The 16,699-nt window shown below is 35.7% G+C and overlaps 1 protein-coding gene across 9 annotated transcripts in view; it reads right to left on the reverse strand.

The window, feature by feature from the left end:
* The window catches only part of LOC110384641 (acyl-CoA-binding domain-containing protein 5), a 29,919-nt gene that overhangs the window by 10,242 nt on the left and 2,978 nt on the right, over positions 1 to 16,699 (reverse strand). For all 9 annotated transcript variants that reach the window (XM_064042071.1, XM_064042073.1, XM_064042074.1 and 6 more), the window contains exon 2: positions 129 to 240. In XM_064042071.1, coding sequence (XP_063898141.1) covers positions 129 to 240 — 112 coding nt within the window. The remainder of the gene's footprint in view (positions 1 to 128; positions 241 to 16,699) is intronic.

Consider the following 16,699-nt stretch of genomic DNA (forward strand, 5'->3'; position numbering starts at 1 on the left):
ACATTACTTTGGCTTTTACTTTTGATGAAGAAACTGGCTGTTAGACACTTGACACTTGTAATTCCTTTATCGTAGTATATTTTAGTTTATATTTATGTATAAGATAGGGAAATCAAAATGTATCGTACCTGTTGACTACATCCCAGAAACCAGGCTTAGGCTTATCACACGGACCTTCTGTGGCTTGTTTGAAGTAGCTGTAGAAACGCAGCATCAACTCATTGCTTGGCTGGTATGACCCTGGAAAGAGGAAACATGGCGTCGTTAGAATACTGTTCTTTTGAGTAATTAAGGTAAAGACCAATAGGCAGCACACGTTAGGAGAGGCATATCACACTATTCTTGTAGAGGCAAAAGTTGAATGGATTTTGAAGAAACTGTAATGCAGCTTATACATTAGAATAACATATCTATTGACAGTTTTTTTATCTGGATGCGGGAAATAGTTTCGTAAGGAAACCAGTGGAACTACTCGAGTAGGCTAGTAGACTAATAAGAGGAAAAAAGAAAAACATGTACTGGTCTACTAAAAAAAAAACTTATTGAGCATTTGAGCTTGAGAAGTTCATGATTACAGACTACTTCATCATTTGATTGCGTTAAATTGTCACACTTGATTAATAAAACAAATTCGCCATGTATGTTTTAATCGTACGTAAAAGGCGAAAAAACTTGTTTGGCATTCGAGGTGATCAAAAACGCCATAATTTATACCGGTCAAGGACATGTCAGAATCAAGTTTTATTTCATAATTTTTTAATTTATTTATATGCTTTACAGTCAGTGGCAAAAAATTCAAAAATAACTTAGGGGCACCGACTTCTATGTATGTTGGCCTAGAGAGAGTATGAGTGTCTATGGAGTTTCTTGCCGGTTCTTCTCATAAAAAATGTTGGCTTTAAGCTCCAAGTATCAATATTTTTCAGATCAACATAACAATATTTTTTCAAATTATATAAAATATGCAAATTATGCTTATGCAATATCTAATTGTTTGATCAATTGTAAATTCATATTAAAGCAAAAAATATAATGGAATCAGATTTAGCACAGAACGTGCTAAAAATCAGTACAATTAATCATCACGCGTGCTTCTTAAATTATATAACAAGGTTAAGCAGTAATTAAAAATCATGTAATTATAAATACATAAATAATAAAGTAGTTAATTAGAACAAGATTGGTGTTTCAAGGTATATTAACCCTTTTTGGGTTGAATTTATAAGTAGGCTACTGGTTACTTAAAATTAAGATTGTTTGTATTTATCTTACGCATTCACTTTTTAACCTATTTCTGAAAAAAAGGAGGAGGTTTTGAGAACGTCCGATTCAGTTGTTAGTATTTTTTGGAAAATATTTTTTTGGGACTTTCTAAATAAATTGCATAAGTTCTGATCGAACAGTGAGGCTCCTCTATCTATCATTTCGGACACAATATCATTTAAAAAATCGCAATAAAATGCATTGACCTCAGTTCTATAAATACCTATACATTGACACACTCCTTCTATCCACATTACGCTTAGATAAACCCACTCATTTACAAAAGCAACCATATTTCCCAAGTAATAAAGTACATTTTGCAATAACATAAAACTTCTTTGTTTGAACATAGGTTGAACTTTTGACCTGTGTAGTCTGCTTGTGTCTACTAAGTTTTAATGGTATGTTGATGTTATATATTGCTAAATATAATATCTAGCTTTGTTTTAAATCATATCAATCATACCAGTGAGTGAACTATGTTTTTATACATATAGGTCCATGGAGTTTCTTGCCGGCTCTTCTCCATGAGACCAACTTTTTGGATCCGAGCAACTAGTGTGACTTTTTATAAGCCTGCAAATGCCCATTTGAAATACAAAAACTTTGAGTTGGGTTGAGAGCAGCAGAGAAGGTAGGATTAGATTCTGCAACCTTGTTTTTTGGTACCATCATCATCATCATCATCATCATCTACTTACCTTTTTACCCAACTATGTATGTTGGGGTCGGCTTTCAGTCTAACCGGATGCAGCTGAGTACCAGTGTTTTACAAGGAGCGACTGCCTATTTGACCTCCTCAACACAGTTACCCGAGCAACCTCAATGATGATGTACCTTTAATATTTACATACTTACCATTTTTTTATAGTTGCTCTTACGTCAAAGCTCAACGTAATCTACTAGACAAATAGATAAAATTTTCTCTAAAATAAGGAAAAATCACGTCCTGAAGCAATAATGACTTACCAAGCAAACAAAACTTAGGAGTAAGCACATAACACGCAAATATCTTAGTCAAATATTTGTTGGTAAGGAGGAAAAGACCATGTTTTCCATAGTTGACGTCAATGGCTGGAGTGCATAATGACCAAATGCTTTTTAGGGTTCCGTACCCAAAGAGTAAAACGGCCCTATTGCTAAGACTTCGCTGTCCGTTAGCATTTTCATGAAACACAAATTATATAATAAATAGGTATTTTACAGGGTACGAAAAGATTAGCGCGCGAGTCCGACTAACACTTGAACGGTTTTTTTAGGCTAATATAAAATAATATGAGGACACCTTCCCAAACACAAAAAAAGCATGGTCATCACACATATCGATTGCACCGAGAATCGGCCCGGCAGTCCAGCATGGCCAATGACCAAAATGCGAATGACTGTACTTCTTATTATTCGCAATGTGTCCATGAGGATGACTGTATATACTATTTAAATAATAACTATGTGCCCATATCCCAAAAAAATACAGGAATTATGTTTTTTTTATATTTTTAAACCAGGCCTACAAATACCTGTAATAAAATCCACGGCACTCCACACAGCTACCTACTTATAACGTTCCGTTTTAGGCAACGAACATAGACAAGAGAAAGTACAATTCGTGTCATAGAGTTTTTGTTAAGTAAGCTACTATTACTACTTACCACGGCTACTTAATTCTAAGGTATTGTACTTGACAAAAAAGCTTTAACTTGTGTTCAGTACATTATTTCGGCCTACACGACAAAGGAAATAAAGATAATTCGGTTAAGCGATTATTTTATTTACTTCGTAATGGAACTTCCCCTTTCTACGCTTATGTATAAAACATTTTACTTACATTCACTTATTTACATCAGATATAATATTAGAGCCGTAGAGTTGTTATAATAATATAGAGTTTGTTTGCTTAAACGCGCTAGTATCTCAGGACCAATTGGAAAAAAACTTTCAGTAGGTATTGACAGCCCATTCATTGAGAAAACATGCCTCTAGGCTAGGTACTTATTATTAGGGTGGACTGAGTACTTTCCACGGAGATCGGGTGAAAACCGCGTAAACTAGTTTAGAGGATCCCCATACACTTCACGGGATAGGATAAAAGTATTATCACAAAAAATAACCCACCGCCAGATCTTAGCTATTTACCATATAAATCGGTGCAGAGGTTTTACAGCGAAAACCAAATAGAAAGATAACAATGCATGAAACTTTTTGGATAATACTAAATAAGAGGAAACATTCAGGCGGGGCGAAGAAACAAAAACAGCTATCACTTTTACTCGTATCTTCATGAAAGTATTTCATTCGCCTGAGAAAAACTATATTATATGCTCAGATCCATTTTTGTCCATTGATAGAAGATCCATAACTCATACAAATATTAAACACACTGTTCTCGGCTAAATACTGGTCATATTTGAAGAATTCGTTATGATTTTGGATGGCCCATTAATAAAGAAAGGCTTTTATAACCAGCTCAGTACTCAATACTCAATACGTTTATTGCACTCCATATGTTTAAAAGGTGTTACATAATAATATAGTACAGTATGGACCCTGTAGGGCACGGCAACGTAGAAGAAGCAAGCTCTGCAAATTAGTTCCTAGAGGACATTAGGAAAACCGCAGGAGAAAGCTAATTAAAATAGAAAATCAATTCTAACAATTAACACATCGCTAAAGTAGTTTATTATTATTTATTGTATTTATTAAAGTAATAAAATCTTTAATAGAAGTGTGATATTAACATAAAATAAACAATTGCGCTTAATAATTTGGACGGAGCCCACTAAAGAGAAAGTTGATACAACGCTAGACGTTTTGATAGACAAGAATTGTGACTTTCTTTAATACATAGTAAACGACATTAGTTATGAAATTATTTTTGAATACACTATTTTCTAAAGTGCACCAAAACAGTATATTAAGTGTGAATGTAGATATGGATGTGTAGAAAGAGAGAGAGGAAGACCAAAGACAAGAGGGAGTGAATGCCAGTATGACAAGTAACAGAGAAGAGTTTTTCCTCATAGAATAGAAAACAGAATAGACAACATTCTATGAGGGAAACACTAACCACATCTTTATATTTCCTTATGTTTATTGTTAGTCAATACTTGAATGTCGCGACTCGGACCCTCAAGACATAGACTGTAGCCTACTTTGAGGGTCATTGCCAAACTTTTATTGGTATTCTTTTATTTTGAATTTTGAATCTGGATAGTGAATGCAGATTCAAAATTCACTTCGTGCCTCGAGGCAAAACCTCGAGGCACGAAGATACCTGGAAACAGACATAAGCTATGTTTTATCCGAGTGATGCCATCCTTGCGTCCCGGAGGAAATAAGAAGGTATGAGTGACCTACATATTTCACATACATATAAAACAAAGTGTACTAGATTTTATCAGAGTCAACGCTTCAAAACGGATGCAAAAACAACGATATACATATCATATAACTGAAACTATCAGCTTCATATAACTATAACACGATCTACTTACTCAGTACTCAGAAACTAGTTTGGCTACATTTGCACTTAAACGTTATAGGCCTTGAACTGTGCGCATAATATCGATTATTACTTGAATGCATTCGATAGCAGATATCGAGGTTTATCAGGAGGGTATTTTAGTAAAATATTTACAATAATATGTTTTGTTCTGAAAGCAGACAAGGCTTTATGGAATTCTGTCTATCGGTGGCATCGTAAAGTGATTTACATTGGTGGGTACCGGTTGTCATTTTAACGTTTTTGGCAATCGACAACAACTTAATAACGAGTCTTTTCAAGCTGTGATTGTCAGTTTGCCGGATTACTTCTGTTAGTGTCTTTGGTGGAGGGACTGACTAGATAGACACTAAAACTGGTAACAGTTAGACTGGAACCCGAATCCAACAAGTTTGGTAAAGGCTAGGGAGATGATGACTCCTTGCATACATAAAAGTTCTATTATACTTCTAGATAACAATTCCAAAAACAGTCCTCACTATTCATTCACCTTTGTCAACTATACAGTAACAGTAAACTCTCAAACAAATCAAGACACAAAGCTTCAAAGTCAACAAGCCAATCGATGGATAAGTACCAGAAATAGAAAGCAGAGGCTCCTGATCGATACAGACCTTGTGACTTGTCATTCGAAGCACGGGCCGTTAATAGGAGGCAGCTGAGAATACCCAGCCTATTGTGGCGTCAGGAATAATAAGTGGTAAGTTGCAATGTTGCATCATGGTTCAGGATGTGCGTTTAACTTGAGGATAGTTTTGCCAGATCTAGGCAGTGCAAGTAACACTGTGTGTGTGTAACTTAAGGCATAAAATGTTGTAGGTAAAAACGGGGTTGTAAAAATTGATCTTCTCAAACTATCTGGCCGGTTTATGATCCATACTGGCTCGGTCCAACTTAAAGTCAATGTCAAAAAGTAGTTGTCTTTACATTTTTTCATTTTATATTATAAAGCGGTACAAGTCAGAATTTAAGCAGACCGCAAGAACACCAGTACACAAAAAAAATGCTTCGTCTGTTATGTAGGTACTTAGCGCTAAGTTGTATATGGATATAAATATTATTTAACACTTATACATATAGCAACAATGAAACAAAATGACCTCAAACCTTATAGTCTATGTGTTAATTGAACGAGCTTGTTATTGTTGTCGTAATTTCTAGAACAATAACCATGTTTTTGTTCGCACCTTCCATCATTGATGACGTAAAGAGAGTATGTAACTTCCTACGCAATGTTCGTATTTGTAATAACAGTTGAAGATGGTTATCGATGAGATAGTAGGATGATCTGACTAAAATTACGGACGCAGGCCACTTCAAGCCCTGCGGGTTGTTCGAAAGAGATACCGCGGCCCTGGCACATAAAAGGCCTACGACGGAATACCACGGTTTTTAGTAAGTAAGAGTCTGACACTCCCTCACCGCTGTTTACCCACAGCGGGAGGGGTCATGTGATGATTTTTGACGTCGTTAGAAAAAAGGCCACTTCAAGCTAGTTGTTTTGGAGTTATTGGGGTAGGCATAATTTTAACAGTGGACGTCCTACGGCTGGAATGATGATGAACAATCGTTGCATAGCTTACAAACCCCTTTTATATTCGGCAGTGTTCGTAATCTATGACTGTGTGCTCAAGACCCGTATCGATACGTCTCTGCTAATTTAGCTAAAAGTCTTAGTTAGGACCGTCCGTAAGAGTGTTGAACGTTGTCACTAGGGCCCCATTTTTAACAGTTGTTATGCCCAGGGCCTCTAAGAAGAGAAGTTAAGACTTTTACTGACTGAAATCCATCGTTTTTCCTTCTGGAGCCCTTTGAGCACTAGTACCGCGGTAACACCATCAAGTGGCACTCATGATGTCCTCTGGTGATTTCTCATCTCAAAAAAAAGTTAAGACATCGCTAATAATGATGAAAATGTTGTAAATAGAACTTGAATTTATTTATGTAAAAATTTCGTGTCAATGTACTAAGCTTAAAAATAAGATTGAAGATAAATATTTATCTCGAATAATATTGTTAGTAGCGTTAAACAATGACAGACAAAAAATCTGAAATTAGTATAAAACCTAAGAAAAAAATGTGTTTTTTCATTTCAGAACAATGGCGCTAAGTCATTAGTATTTTCCAGTTTTGTAAATATTCATAATCTTGTATTATGTTTTGTTGACGCATTGTCTTAATTTTTTTATAAGCAATTCTATTAACGGAACACGTTCATTAGGCCTTAAAGAATTTTAATGAATTACTTAGCATAATAAAAAAATATTTAATAGAATAAGCATATTCATTACTCTTAAAAAACGCCTATATTGAACGTGTTTACTCTTTACGCAAACAATAAAAAAAACCCGTAAATTTTATAGAAGTATTTTTAAAATAGAATATGACTCTAAACAGGAACGCCGTTTGAAATAATCCAGAAACGAAAGAAAAACAATTTAATAAGACTTGCAATCGTCCATCATGCAATTACATTTTCCCTAACAGCCAGTTACTGAAGATATGAAATGAGGGCGTGAAATGCTTACACGCTTGCAATATGATTAACCCGTTTTCCTGGAAGGCTTCTTTATCCTATTTGTAAGCAAATGTGTAAATGCATATTGGCGTAAAGGATAAACCACGAATCAAACATTATTCATTTATTTATTACTTTGTATTTTTTGCACAATGTACAACGGCCGACTTAACGCCTTAGGCGTTGTCTACAAGTTTCTTAGGGTGGTGAAGAAATAAAAGTCATCAAAGACATTATGAATACTTTCTCAATGTTTGTCTAGTGTGGACATTTTTATCATCGAATTGATCTCCATAAAGCAAAAAACAATTAGTAGCTAGTGTCATCATAAAACGAAACAATGAATGCCTAATAAATACTTTACACGACAACTGTCCCGAAGCCTCTTCATACACAAACGTGCTTTCAATTACAAACTGCTAATTGCTTCCATATCTGACACGAACTGTTCGCAAAAGTAATATCAGCAGTCCAAAACATTCATCAGTACCTCTTCATAACGTGCACGACCCATTATCAAAATAGGCCACGGATCGATCTGACAGACAAACAATCATGTCATCTATATAAACAACTGTTAAAGTAAAATGTTAAAAGCAATTGGATGTATTCTGAATAATTACGATGTACCAGCCTGTACCTGCTTAATAAATGTCAGTTTAAAAGGTATGGATGAGATACGATCGAAATTAAAAGCCATAATGTAGGATGAATACAGTTATAAGGATCTGACAGAACATTTTTGACATGTCAAAACAATTTAAGTAGAAAAGTTGATTAGATGAAGCTTTCGATCGGACACAATATTTGTAAAAAAGATTTTTTTTAAGTTGGTAACAGGTCTAACCATGAAGCAAAGGCAGACTTTTCACACAATACATTGAAATTCTTGGAAAATCGAGTACCAGAGAACATCGAGACAATAACTCGAAACGACTCGTTGCACCCGTGACCGAGAAACGATTACGTAAATTATCTTAAGATTGCTTTCTTACGTCACTTTCACGTTTACCGTAACCAGTTCCCTGTGTAACTGTCGGAAGTGTTATTATCTTTGAGATATAAGTATTTGCTGGTAAAAGGAAACTTTTATTTGTGTATTGAAATTGAAAGTAATATTCGCCTTCACTTGAAAAACAACACTTTTGACAATTTTGAGGGTGTTGGTAAGTAGGGAGGTAATCTTAGATCTAAACGTTATTCTTAAACAGGTAAAGAACACGTAAAGGTTTTCGCTGTCAATTGAAATGCTGGATTAACTTTAATTATTTAACTATGATACAGGATTCTAAAATTGTTAACCATACCATCAAAGGGCCTACCACAGTAAGAGCAGCTTACCTTGCAGATATAATTATCAACGCAAAAGTCAGGTACCAGAAAAAATACCAGTACCAAAACAAAATTGCAGCCCGCCAGCCCAAACTAGGGGATAATTATGGAGTTTACAAGTTTGTAGGGCAGTGCTCTCGAACCGCAAATTACTGACAATCCAGATTGTAGGTACAAACCGCAGCGGATTACAGGTTGCATTCAAGGACAGACGATATAAAATAGATGTATTTTTAATGAGCAATCGATATTTCCAATATCGGTATAGCAAGGCTTACTGCGACTAGTATTTTATTTTTTGCAAGTCATTCTTGCATATTATATTTAAAGTATTTCGTAGGCTATTATGACATAAGTTATGCAACTGTTTGACAATTTTTTTTGAGGCTAAATACAACTCAACCTAATGCGATAAGCCAAAAAAAAAATCTACATATTATACAGTGACTATAACTTTTGCTTTATAGTAACTGCTTAAAAGGCAACCAGCTTATATTAATAACAGGATTATTTTTTTAGATAATTCTTGATGGAAAAAAAACAAAAGAGTGGGCATTGGTCGCAGAGCCTATTTTAATATGGGTTTCCCAACCACAAGGGTTAAAGTCCGAATGAAACTTGAAAATATTCCACTTAGATACAACGCAAATACGGTCCGGTTTTGCTATAAGACTTTATGAAAGAGCAAAGTACAACTGTTAACTGTAGGAAGATTTTTATCATTAACAACCCGGCTACTAACTGCTATTTCCAACTCTCCCGCATCGACCATCTTCAAAATGGTACATAATGTACTTTATGACAATTATATAAAAAATATAATCACACGCCAAGCAAATTGCTAGAATGCGAAAATTACACAGAAATTAGAATAATTCATTCAGAAAATAATGCGTGAAAATTGCACTTATTTCCAGACCATTTAAACTAGAAAATTAGGTAAAAACCAGTCAAGCTGTTACGTGATAACGAACAGACTCATATTGAGAAAATATTACTTAAGAAGTATTTATCGGCAAAATAGAAAAAGTATATAAATAGAAGCTGGCTACGAAATGGTACTATACCAAACCGGTTTTCCAAGTGAATTAGTCATCGCATAAGTTATTTTACAAGTGAATTGTTATTTAAGAATTGTTTTCACAATAATATCAAAGGTAGCTTAAAATGACAATATATAAATGTATTTAAAGGCCTTTTATGTAACCATTAAGTATATATAACCTGGCATAAAAACTACTATTCAAATAAAAACCGCCTGCATCAAAACAAGTTTAAAGTCGCAGTACTTTTAACCTTCTAGTGCGCAAAATGGGAGTTACTCTCTACGACCATAGTTCAACCACACTTAAATATACAGTCCCTTCAAATGCACAATATCTGTTATTGCACTTGCATCACAAGTACAACATCTGCTTACAGAATATTTATTCTGTTGCACTCAAATGCATCTATTGCAGCATCGGTCTAAGTTTTACAACGTGCTGACTGCTAACACCGGCTTTGTGCAATTTACGTCTAATGTCTAAGACTTCATAACAAGTTCTTCCGTGTTTCGGAAGGTGCGATAAATTGGTGGGTCCCGGCTGTCATTTGAACTTCTTTGAAAGTCTTTACGGGTACTCTGAAGCCAGAAAGTCTGACAACCAGTCTAACCAAGGGGTTTCGAGATGCCAAGGTAACTGGATTGAGGAGGTCTGACAGGCGATCCATGTAAAAGATCCCAAATAATTTTGGGCAAGATCATCATGGGTTTATCCCAATTTTATTTGGGTTTGGCGCTGCATAGTTTCTCCTTCCATACTCTGCAATCCGCCTTCATCTCACAAGACACATTCATCCTAGCCACATCGGCTTCCACACAATTTATCCATAATTTCCTTGGTTGTCTTTGATTGGTATCTACATAATAGAAAGATATCAAGATATATGCCCTAAGGGTGCCAAAGAACAAACTCACATTCCTAGTATATTTAGAAGTTCCTTATGAAATGGCAGTTATCTCAGAATCATTTCGAAAGTAATAGCGACATAGATCAACGAGGACAATCTAGAAAGTATTTTAGGTTTTATCTAGACGAAAATTATTCCGTTTTTTGGAAGGCACGTTTTTGTGGGTCCCAGCTATCATTTGTAAATCTTTCGTAGCTCTGGGCAGTCAGAAGCCATAGGGTCGGAAAACCACACGGACAACGGAAAACCACTCACTAAGGGGTATCAGGATTCCTGGATAAATGGTACATGGGTAGCTGCATTTGGTTAGACTGGTTAGCCAGCCCAAAAAGGGGAAAGGCTAGGATGATGGTCTAGGTAATCGAAATTAGTTATCCTCAGGATAAAAGAAAAATAACTCAAAAAATCACCGCTTAAAGTAACCTAATGATGAAATGTAGTATGTATATTACAACGACTTAACATAAAATTAGTAGTTTCAATTGCACGTACTTAATAGAGGACATTGACTTGTATGTCGGTACATAATTAAATACAATGTATACTGAATTTCTTAATAAGTATACAGTAATTATGTATGGTATGCGTTTCATTGAAAATGGTTCAAAGATCAATGAGGTCCAAGTCTCTTTAGTGCGTCAAGAATATCTATTATTTTAGCTCGGATTTTCAAAATGAAAGAAACTTGGATATTTGAATAGGTTTTTGATGCAGCTGCCGATTTAATTGGAGTAAACTACTCTGAGAATAGTTGAACGAAACCTCTCCTTACTCGGTGCTCTTTGATGCCAGATATATCCAGGCATCTGGGTATTCACGAATGGGTGATTCGGCCAGTTTAGTGACATTTGGCCATGGCCTTAAGCCTTCTTCGACTTCGTTATTTTCCACTCCACTTACTCAGCTAATTAGACTACTAAAGAACTTTCTAGAACTTCAACTACTCGTTCGAAGTCCAAACCAAGTCCAAATCGTAATGATACAAAATTAAGAAGCATTCACCTAGATATAGCAACTTGTTTTGGAGGTTATCGGCATAAACTGGTAAAATTCCACTCTCGGTGGCACGCGTTGAGTGCTATAACTGTGACGTCATAATTTTGGTTCGCCATCTTAATTTTGACCTATATTAGGCCACAGAACATTTGGAGATTCCTAATAACTGGTTAAAGTAGTCAACTTGACATGGAAACTTTGATTTTAAAAGTAGCCTATGTCCTTCCTAAAGCTCTAGACTATCTATGGCTCTGATTCTATAAATCAGTTCAGTAGTTTTAGGATGAAATCCCGACAGACATAAGTTTCTTTCGCATTTATAACATTAAGCAAGGATAAAATAACGAAATGATCATGAACAGTATCAATATGAAATATGAAGATGTAAATGCATTTTTTGCGATACCACATCCAAGGTTATCAATGCTCACACGGTGAATAATTAAAAATAATAACGGTTAATAATGCAACAAAATAAACAAAAACAGCGCCCCGTCTCACCCTGATTAGCAACACGAATACTAAGTATTTACATAATTCTGAAATAATTAGGTCAAAGACCTACGGATAATCAAGATTTGCTAAATACCGTTATACATTAGCAGATCGCGAAAATATGATCAATGTCTGACACCGAAATGATCAGACCAAAATCACACGGTCCTGGGTCGAGATTGTCAAAAGACACGTGAAGAAAACCATATATAGACACATCATCTTTATTTTCCCACTGCAAGGAACAGGCTTCTTCTCATACAGAGAAGGAATGAGCGTTGATCGCCTTTACTCGACATAGGTGTCCAAGATACAAAATAGAAAAGTAACTAAATAGTAGACTGGGCCAGAGTCGAACCCGCGCACTCTTATCTAAAAACCACTAGGCCACAACCACTGTCTGTCAATCTTGCCTCAAAGTTCTTTAATTACGACCCTCCTACACGCCTACTGTTTAATTTTAGGCATAACGAAAATCAAGACATCGTATTCTTTTGTACCATTACTATACAATTACTATTCCGAGGTGCCACTACTCATTTTCATAAGTATTATATTAATCATACGTCGTTATAAAGGTCAAAGTCACCTTTTTATATGTTAAAACCAGTTTTAAGGTAATTTTAAACTTCGTCCCAGCCGTACATAATCATACGATTCTCAAAGGTCTCTTAATTTTACCTGATGCTTGCTAATAACTCTATACGCGAAAGTAACTCAGGCTGTTTGTCGCGCTTTCACGCCAAACCTTTTTTTTTAACGACGTGAAAAATCATGAAATGACCCCTCCCGCTGTGGGTTAGCAGCGGTTGTGGAAGTGTGAGACTCTTACTGACTAAAAACCGTCGTGTTCCGTCGTAGGCCTTTTAAGTACCAGGGCCGCGGTAACGCTTTCGGACAATCCCGCAGCCGCGGCATTCACGAAAAACCCTTCATTCAACAGGCTTTTTAACCCCCGACGCAAAAACGACGGGGTGTTATAAGTTTGACGTGTCTGTGTGTGTGTGTGTGTGTGTGTGTATGTGGCATCGTAGCTCCCAAACGGATGATCCGATTGTAATGCGGTTTTTTTTGTTTAAAAGGTATGTCAGTCGGGAGTGTTCTTAGCTATGTTTGGTGGAAATCGGTTCAGGTCTTCAAGGTCATCAGCTCGTTTGCTAGATGTGATACGAATGTTACACGCTCAGTTTACTTGCAAGTATATGTGGGATCTGAAATTTGAAACACTAATGTCTTTTGGAACCACTGAGCTGGTCTGCTGTTAGGGCACGAAGGTAGGAGACGTAACCCTGAACTGCCTTTTAGTAAACCCGTCGAGTTTGGGCTCGTTGAATTTGTCTTGACGAGTTCTCTTCATGTTTCTGATTGACGAGAACCTGATGCTGAAAATGGGATGTGGCGGATGAAAACCTGGAATGCCGGAATGAAACGGATAAACCGATTTATATTTTTGCTGAAAATCTAGAATGTCCAAAGGTTAATCTTTATTGTTTCTCAATCTGTGCAATTCTCCCAGAGCCAGTTTGTCATGAGGATTGTTAAACAGCTTCCTTTGGCCGAGATCGCATATAGCGACCCCATCTTAAGATAAAATAAATTAAATGAAAGAAGGAAAAATTAAGGAGCTCCTTTAAAAAGCATGAAATAAAATTAAATTATAAATTTAAAAAAACCCACGACACAAAAAAAGTACGCAATAAATATGACGAAAGGTTAAAAACGCTAAACCCTATAAAAGCAAAAAATAACTTTTAACACTACGTAAACTAAATTTTGACGTGTCGGGGGGCCGCTTTTTACCTTCATAAATACCTACTTACATAATTAATGTCTCAATCTGGACACAGGCCTCCTCTCTAAATGTTGATCCAAACCTATTGAAGCGATTTGGGTGTAATTTAGTACACAGTCTAGAGCCTGAGACAGGACATACGCTACTTTTTATAATCGGTCATACAAGAGAACTCAAAACACTTGATCCGAGTGTCTTAATGATTGCGATAACAGATTACACTAAGCGGCTAATGATTGAGATAATGAGCTATCTGAGTTTATACGTTGATAAATGGACATATTGTTTTTAAACCACGTTGCTGTGCTAGAGAAAAAATATGTTTTTGTGATGATTTTCCTTCAGCACACTTAACAGTCATGTTTATGATTTTTTTTCCTTTATACTCTTTATAAGGAAAACTAAACTTAATATCAATGAAATAATATGATTTACAGATAATAATCATCCCTTACTTTGCCCTGCGATAGGATCGTTAAAAAGTCACTACTTATCTGAAGTTACAGAAGGATTTTTGTCTGCAAAACTCTGACAGAACTGAAGTTCATTTGATGACTTCCATCAATGATAAATTCCCATACATCAAAACATTTCATACATAGACAACCTGACACCCTGGGAACCAGACCAACACCAGTAGACCGTGAACACTAACTTGCCGGTTCATCCTTATCAAGTCCACTATAGCAAGTCACCGCTATTGTATGGGAGGCGTGGGATAGACGCATAACTGCATACAACAATGGAATTATTGTTAGCGCAATGTCGCGGAAATACTGAAAAACCACGTTGATATGAAATCCTTTGACATTGTGTGGCGTATTTGTAATTTCTTCTGTAGTCTACTCATGAATCATTAGTTGTAACATCCTGTGATATATATTCTAGAAGTTGAGGTAATAATTACGCATAGCGCGATTGATGTGCACTCTCGGCTCTCGGCTTCAATTCCCAAATCGCTTCACAAAGCAACCTGGAGTCTGGAAGTTAGTGATTGATACACATGTGCATCGGAAAGCGCGTTAATGTCGGTCCTGCGCCTGATCTCTCTCCGTTCGAGTCGGCTTGCATTCCCAACGGATTATGAGTATTTATGAGTCCTGGGCATCTAGCTGATCTCCTCAGAGAGAACAGCAACCGTTGCCGATCTATATATAACTTTTAGGTGTTTAGCAATCCACAGCCACATGTTTTACTAGGGAAATTATTATCAAGCCAGCGTGAAAATCTTGAAAACTACGGGCTAGTTCTGAGAAATCCCACCTTGAAATTCAACAATACTGTTTTGGACATGGTAATTGAAATGCCTACACCAAACGATACTAAAATATGGCTGTTTATATCCAAAGAACCGTGCTATTATTCTAAGAAACTTATGCAATTTATTGCAACGGATCTTTAGTTTTTTGCGCACAAAAGTTGTGCGTGCTCATAATAATAGGTAACTTCATAACTGTATCGAAGTAGAACGGATTACTTCTAATTTTAATTTACACCATACTGATCAAATCTATACTACTATTATAGACCTGAAGTTTTTTTTGTTTGCTCGCTTGAACGCGCTAATTTTAGGAACTACTCGACAGATTTAAAACTTACTTGACTTTACTAGACTGATTTGCCAAACTTAATTAATTTCAATAGAATTAATCAGTATTAGATAGGCCATTTATCGGAGAAGGCTGTTAGCTACTCTTTATCCGGGTGCGCGGAGTAGTTTCCAAGGGGCTTCTGGAGGAAGCTTGGACAATATAATACAAAGCGACCAAGTTATTAGACGAGAACCGTGATTTAATGAAAACTACGAAGACCAGACAGACATTCATTTCCCAATAAAATACTAAAACTTTCTCTAAAATGTTCCTGTGGTTTAACATAAAACCATAACACTTAAACCCATACATTTTGCATGGTCGTAGGTATTTATGGACGTAGAAAACTTATTACGCAATACTTTCTTGTTTCTTGAGTAACTTAAGTGACTGTGGCTATTTATTCAATAGTATGTTAGAAAGTATAACTTACTGAAAATAATGATCTAGGCTGATTCTCTTAGATCAGCCAGATGTGTAGGATCTTAAGTACTCAAGCAGAGTTTATATTAGTTTCCCAAGACCACACATTTCTGAAGTGTTGTGAAATGAACATAAGTGTCCAAGGCTAAATGGTAGCAAGTTGTAACCTAGTTAGGTACCGATTATATTTTTTGCATTCAAAATAAAATTATTGATATGAGTGTAATGTAGCTATTCGAGACCACTTTCTACTTAAGATAAAACGGATTAAAATAAAATTATCTTTCGTGAGGATAAATGATAAGTTAGTAATTTAATATTTATTTTTTAACTAGCTTCTGCCAGCGGTTGCACCCGCATCCCGTGGGAACTACTTCCCGTGCCGCGATAAAAAGTAGCCTATAGCCTTCCTCGATAAATGGGCTATCTAACACTGATAGAAATTTTCAAATCAGACCAGTAGTTCTTGAGATTAGCGCGTTCAAACAAACAAACAAACTCTTCAGCTTTATAATATTAGTATAGATGAAAAACAGTTGATTTTAGTTCTAAAAGCAATATGAAATAAAAAATGCTGGAAAGTTGAATATTTTTTTGTTTCTTTGCAACAACTGTACTTATTTATGTTTATGTTATTTGCTAGGTATTGAAAAATTCATTAAACCTTTAATTTGTATGTTAGCTTGAACATGCTAACTCGGGAACTACTAGGTCATTTTGAAGATTTCTTATTTAATTAAACTTATAATGACAGCAATAAGTGGAGAGAAATATACACTATAAACTTTGAATTATTTGTAAAGATAAGGAAGTTGAGATAATCAATTTATTCATAA

This window comes from Helicoverpa armigera, chromosome 27, assembly GCF_030705265.1.
Source record: "Helicoverpa armigera isolate CAAS_96S chromosome 27, ASM3070526v1, whole genome shotgun sequence".
Lineage (NCBI taxonomy): Eukaryota > Metazoa > Arthropoda > Insecta > Lepidoptera > Noctuidae > Helicoverpa > Helicoverpa armigera.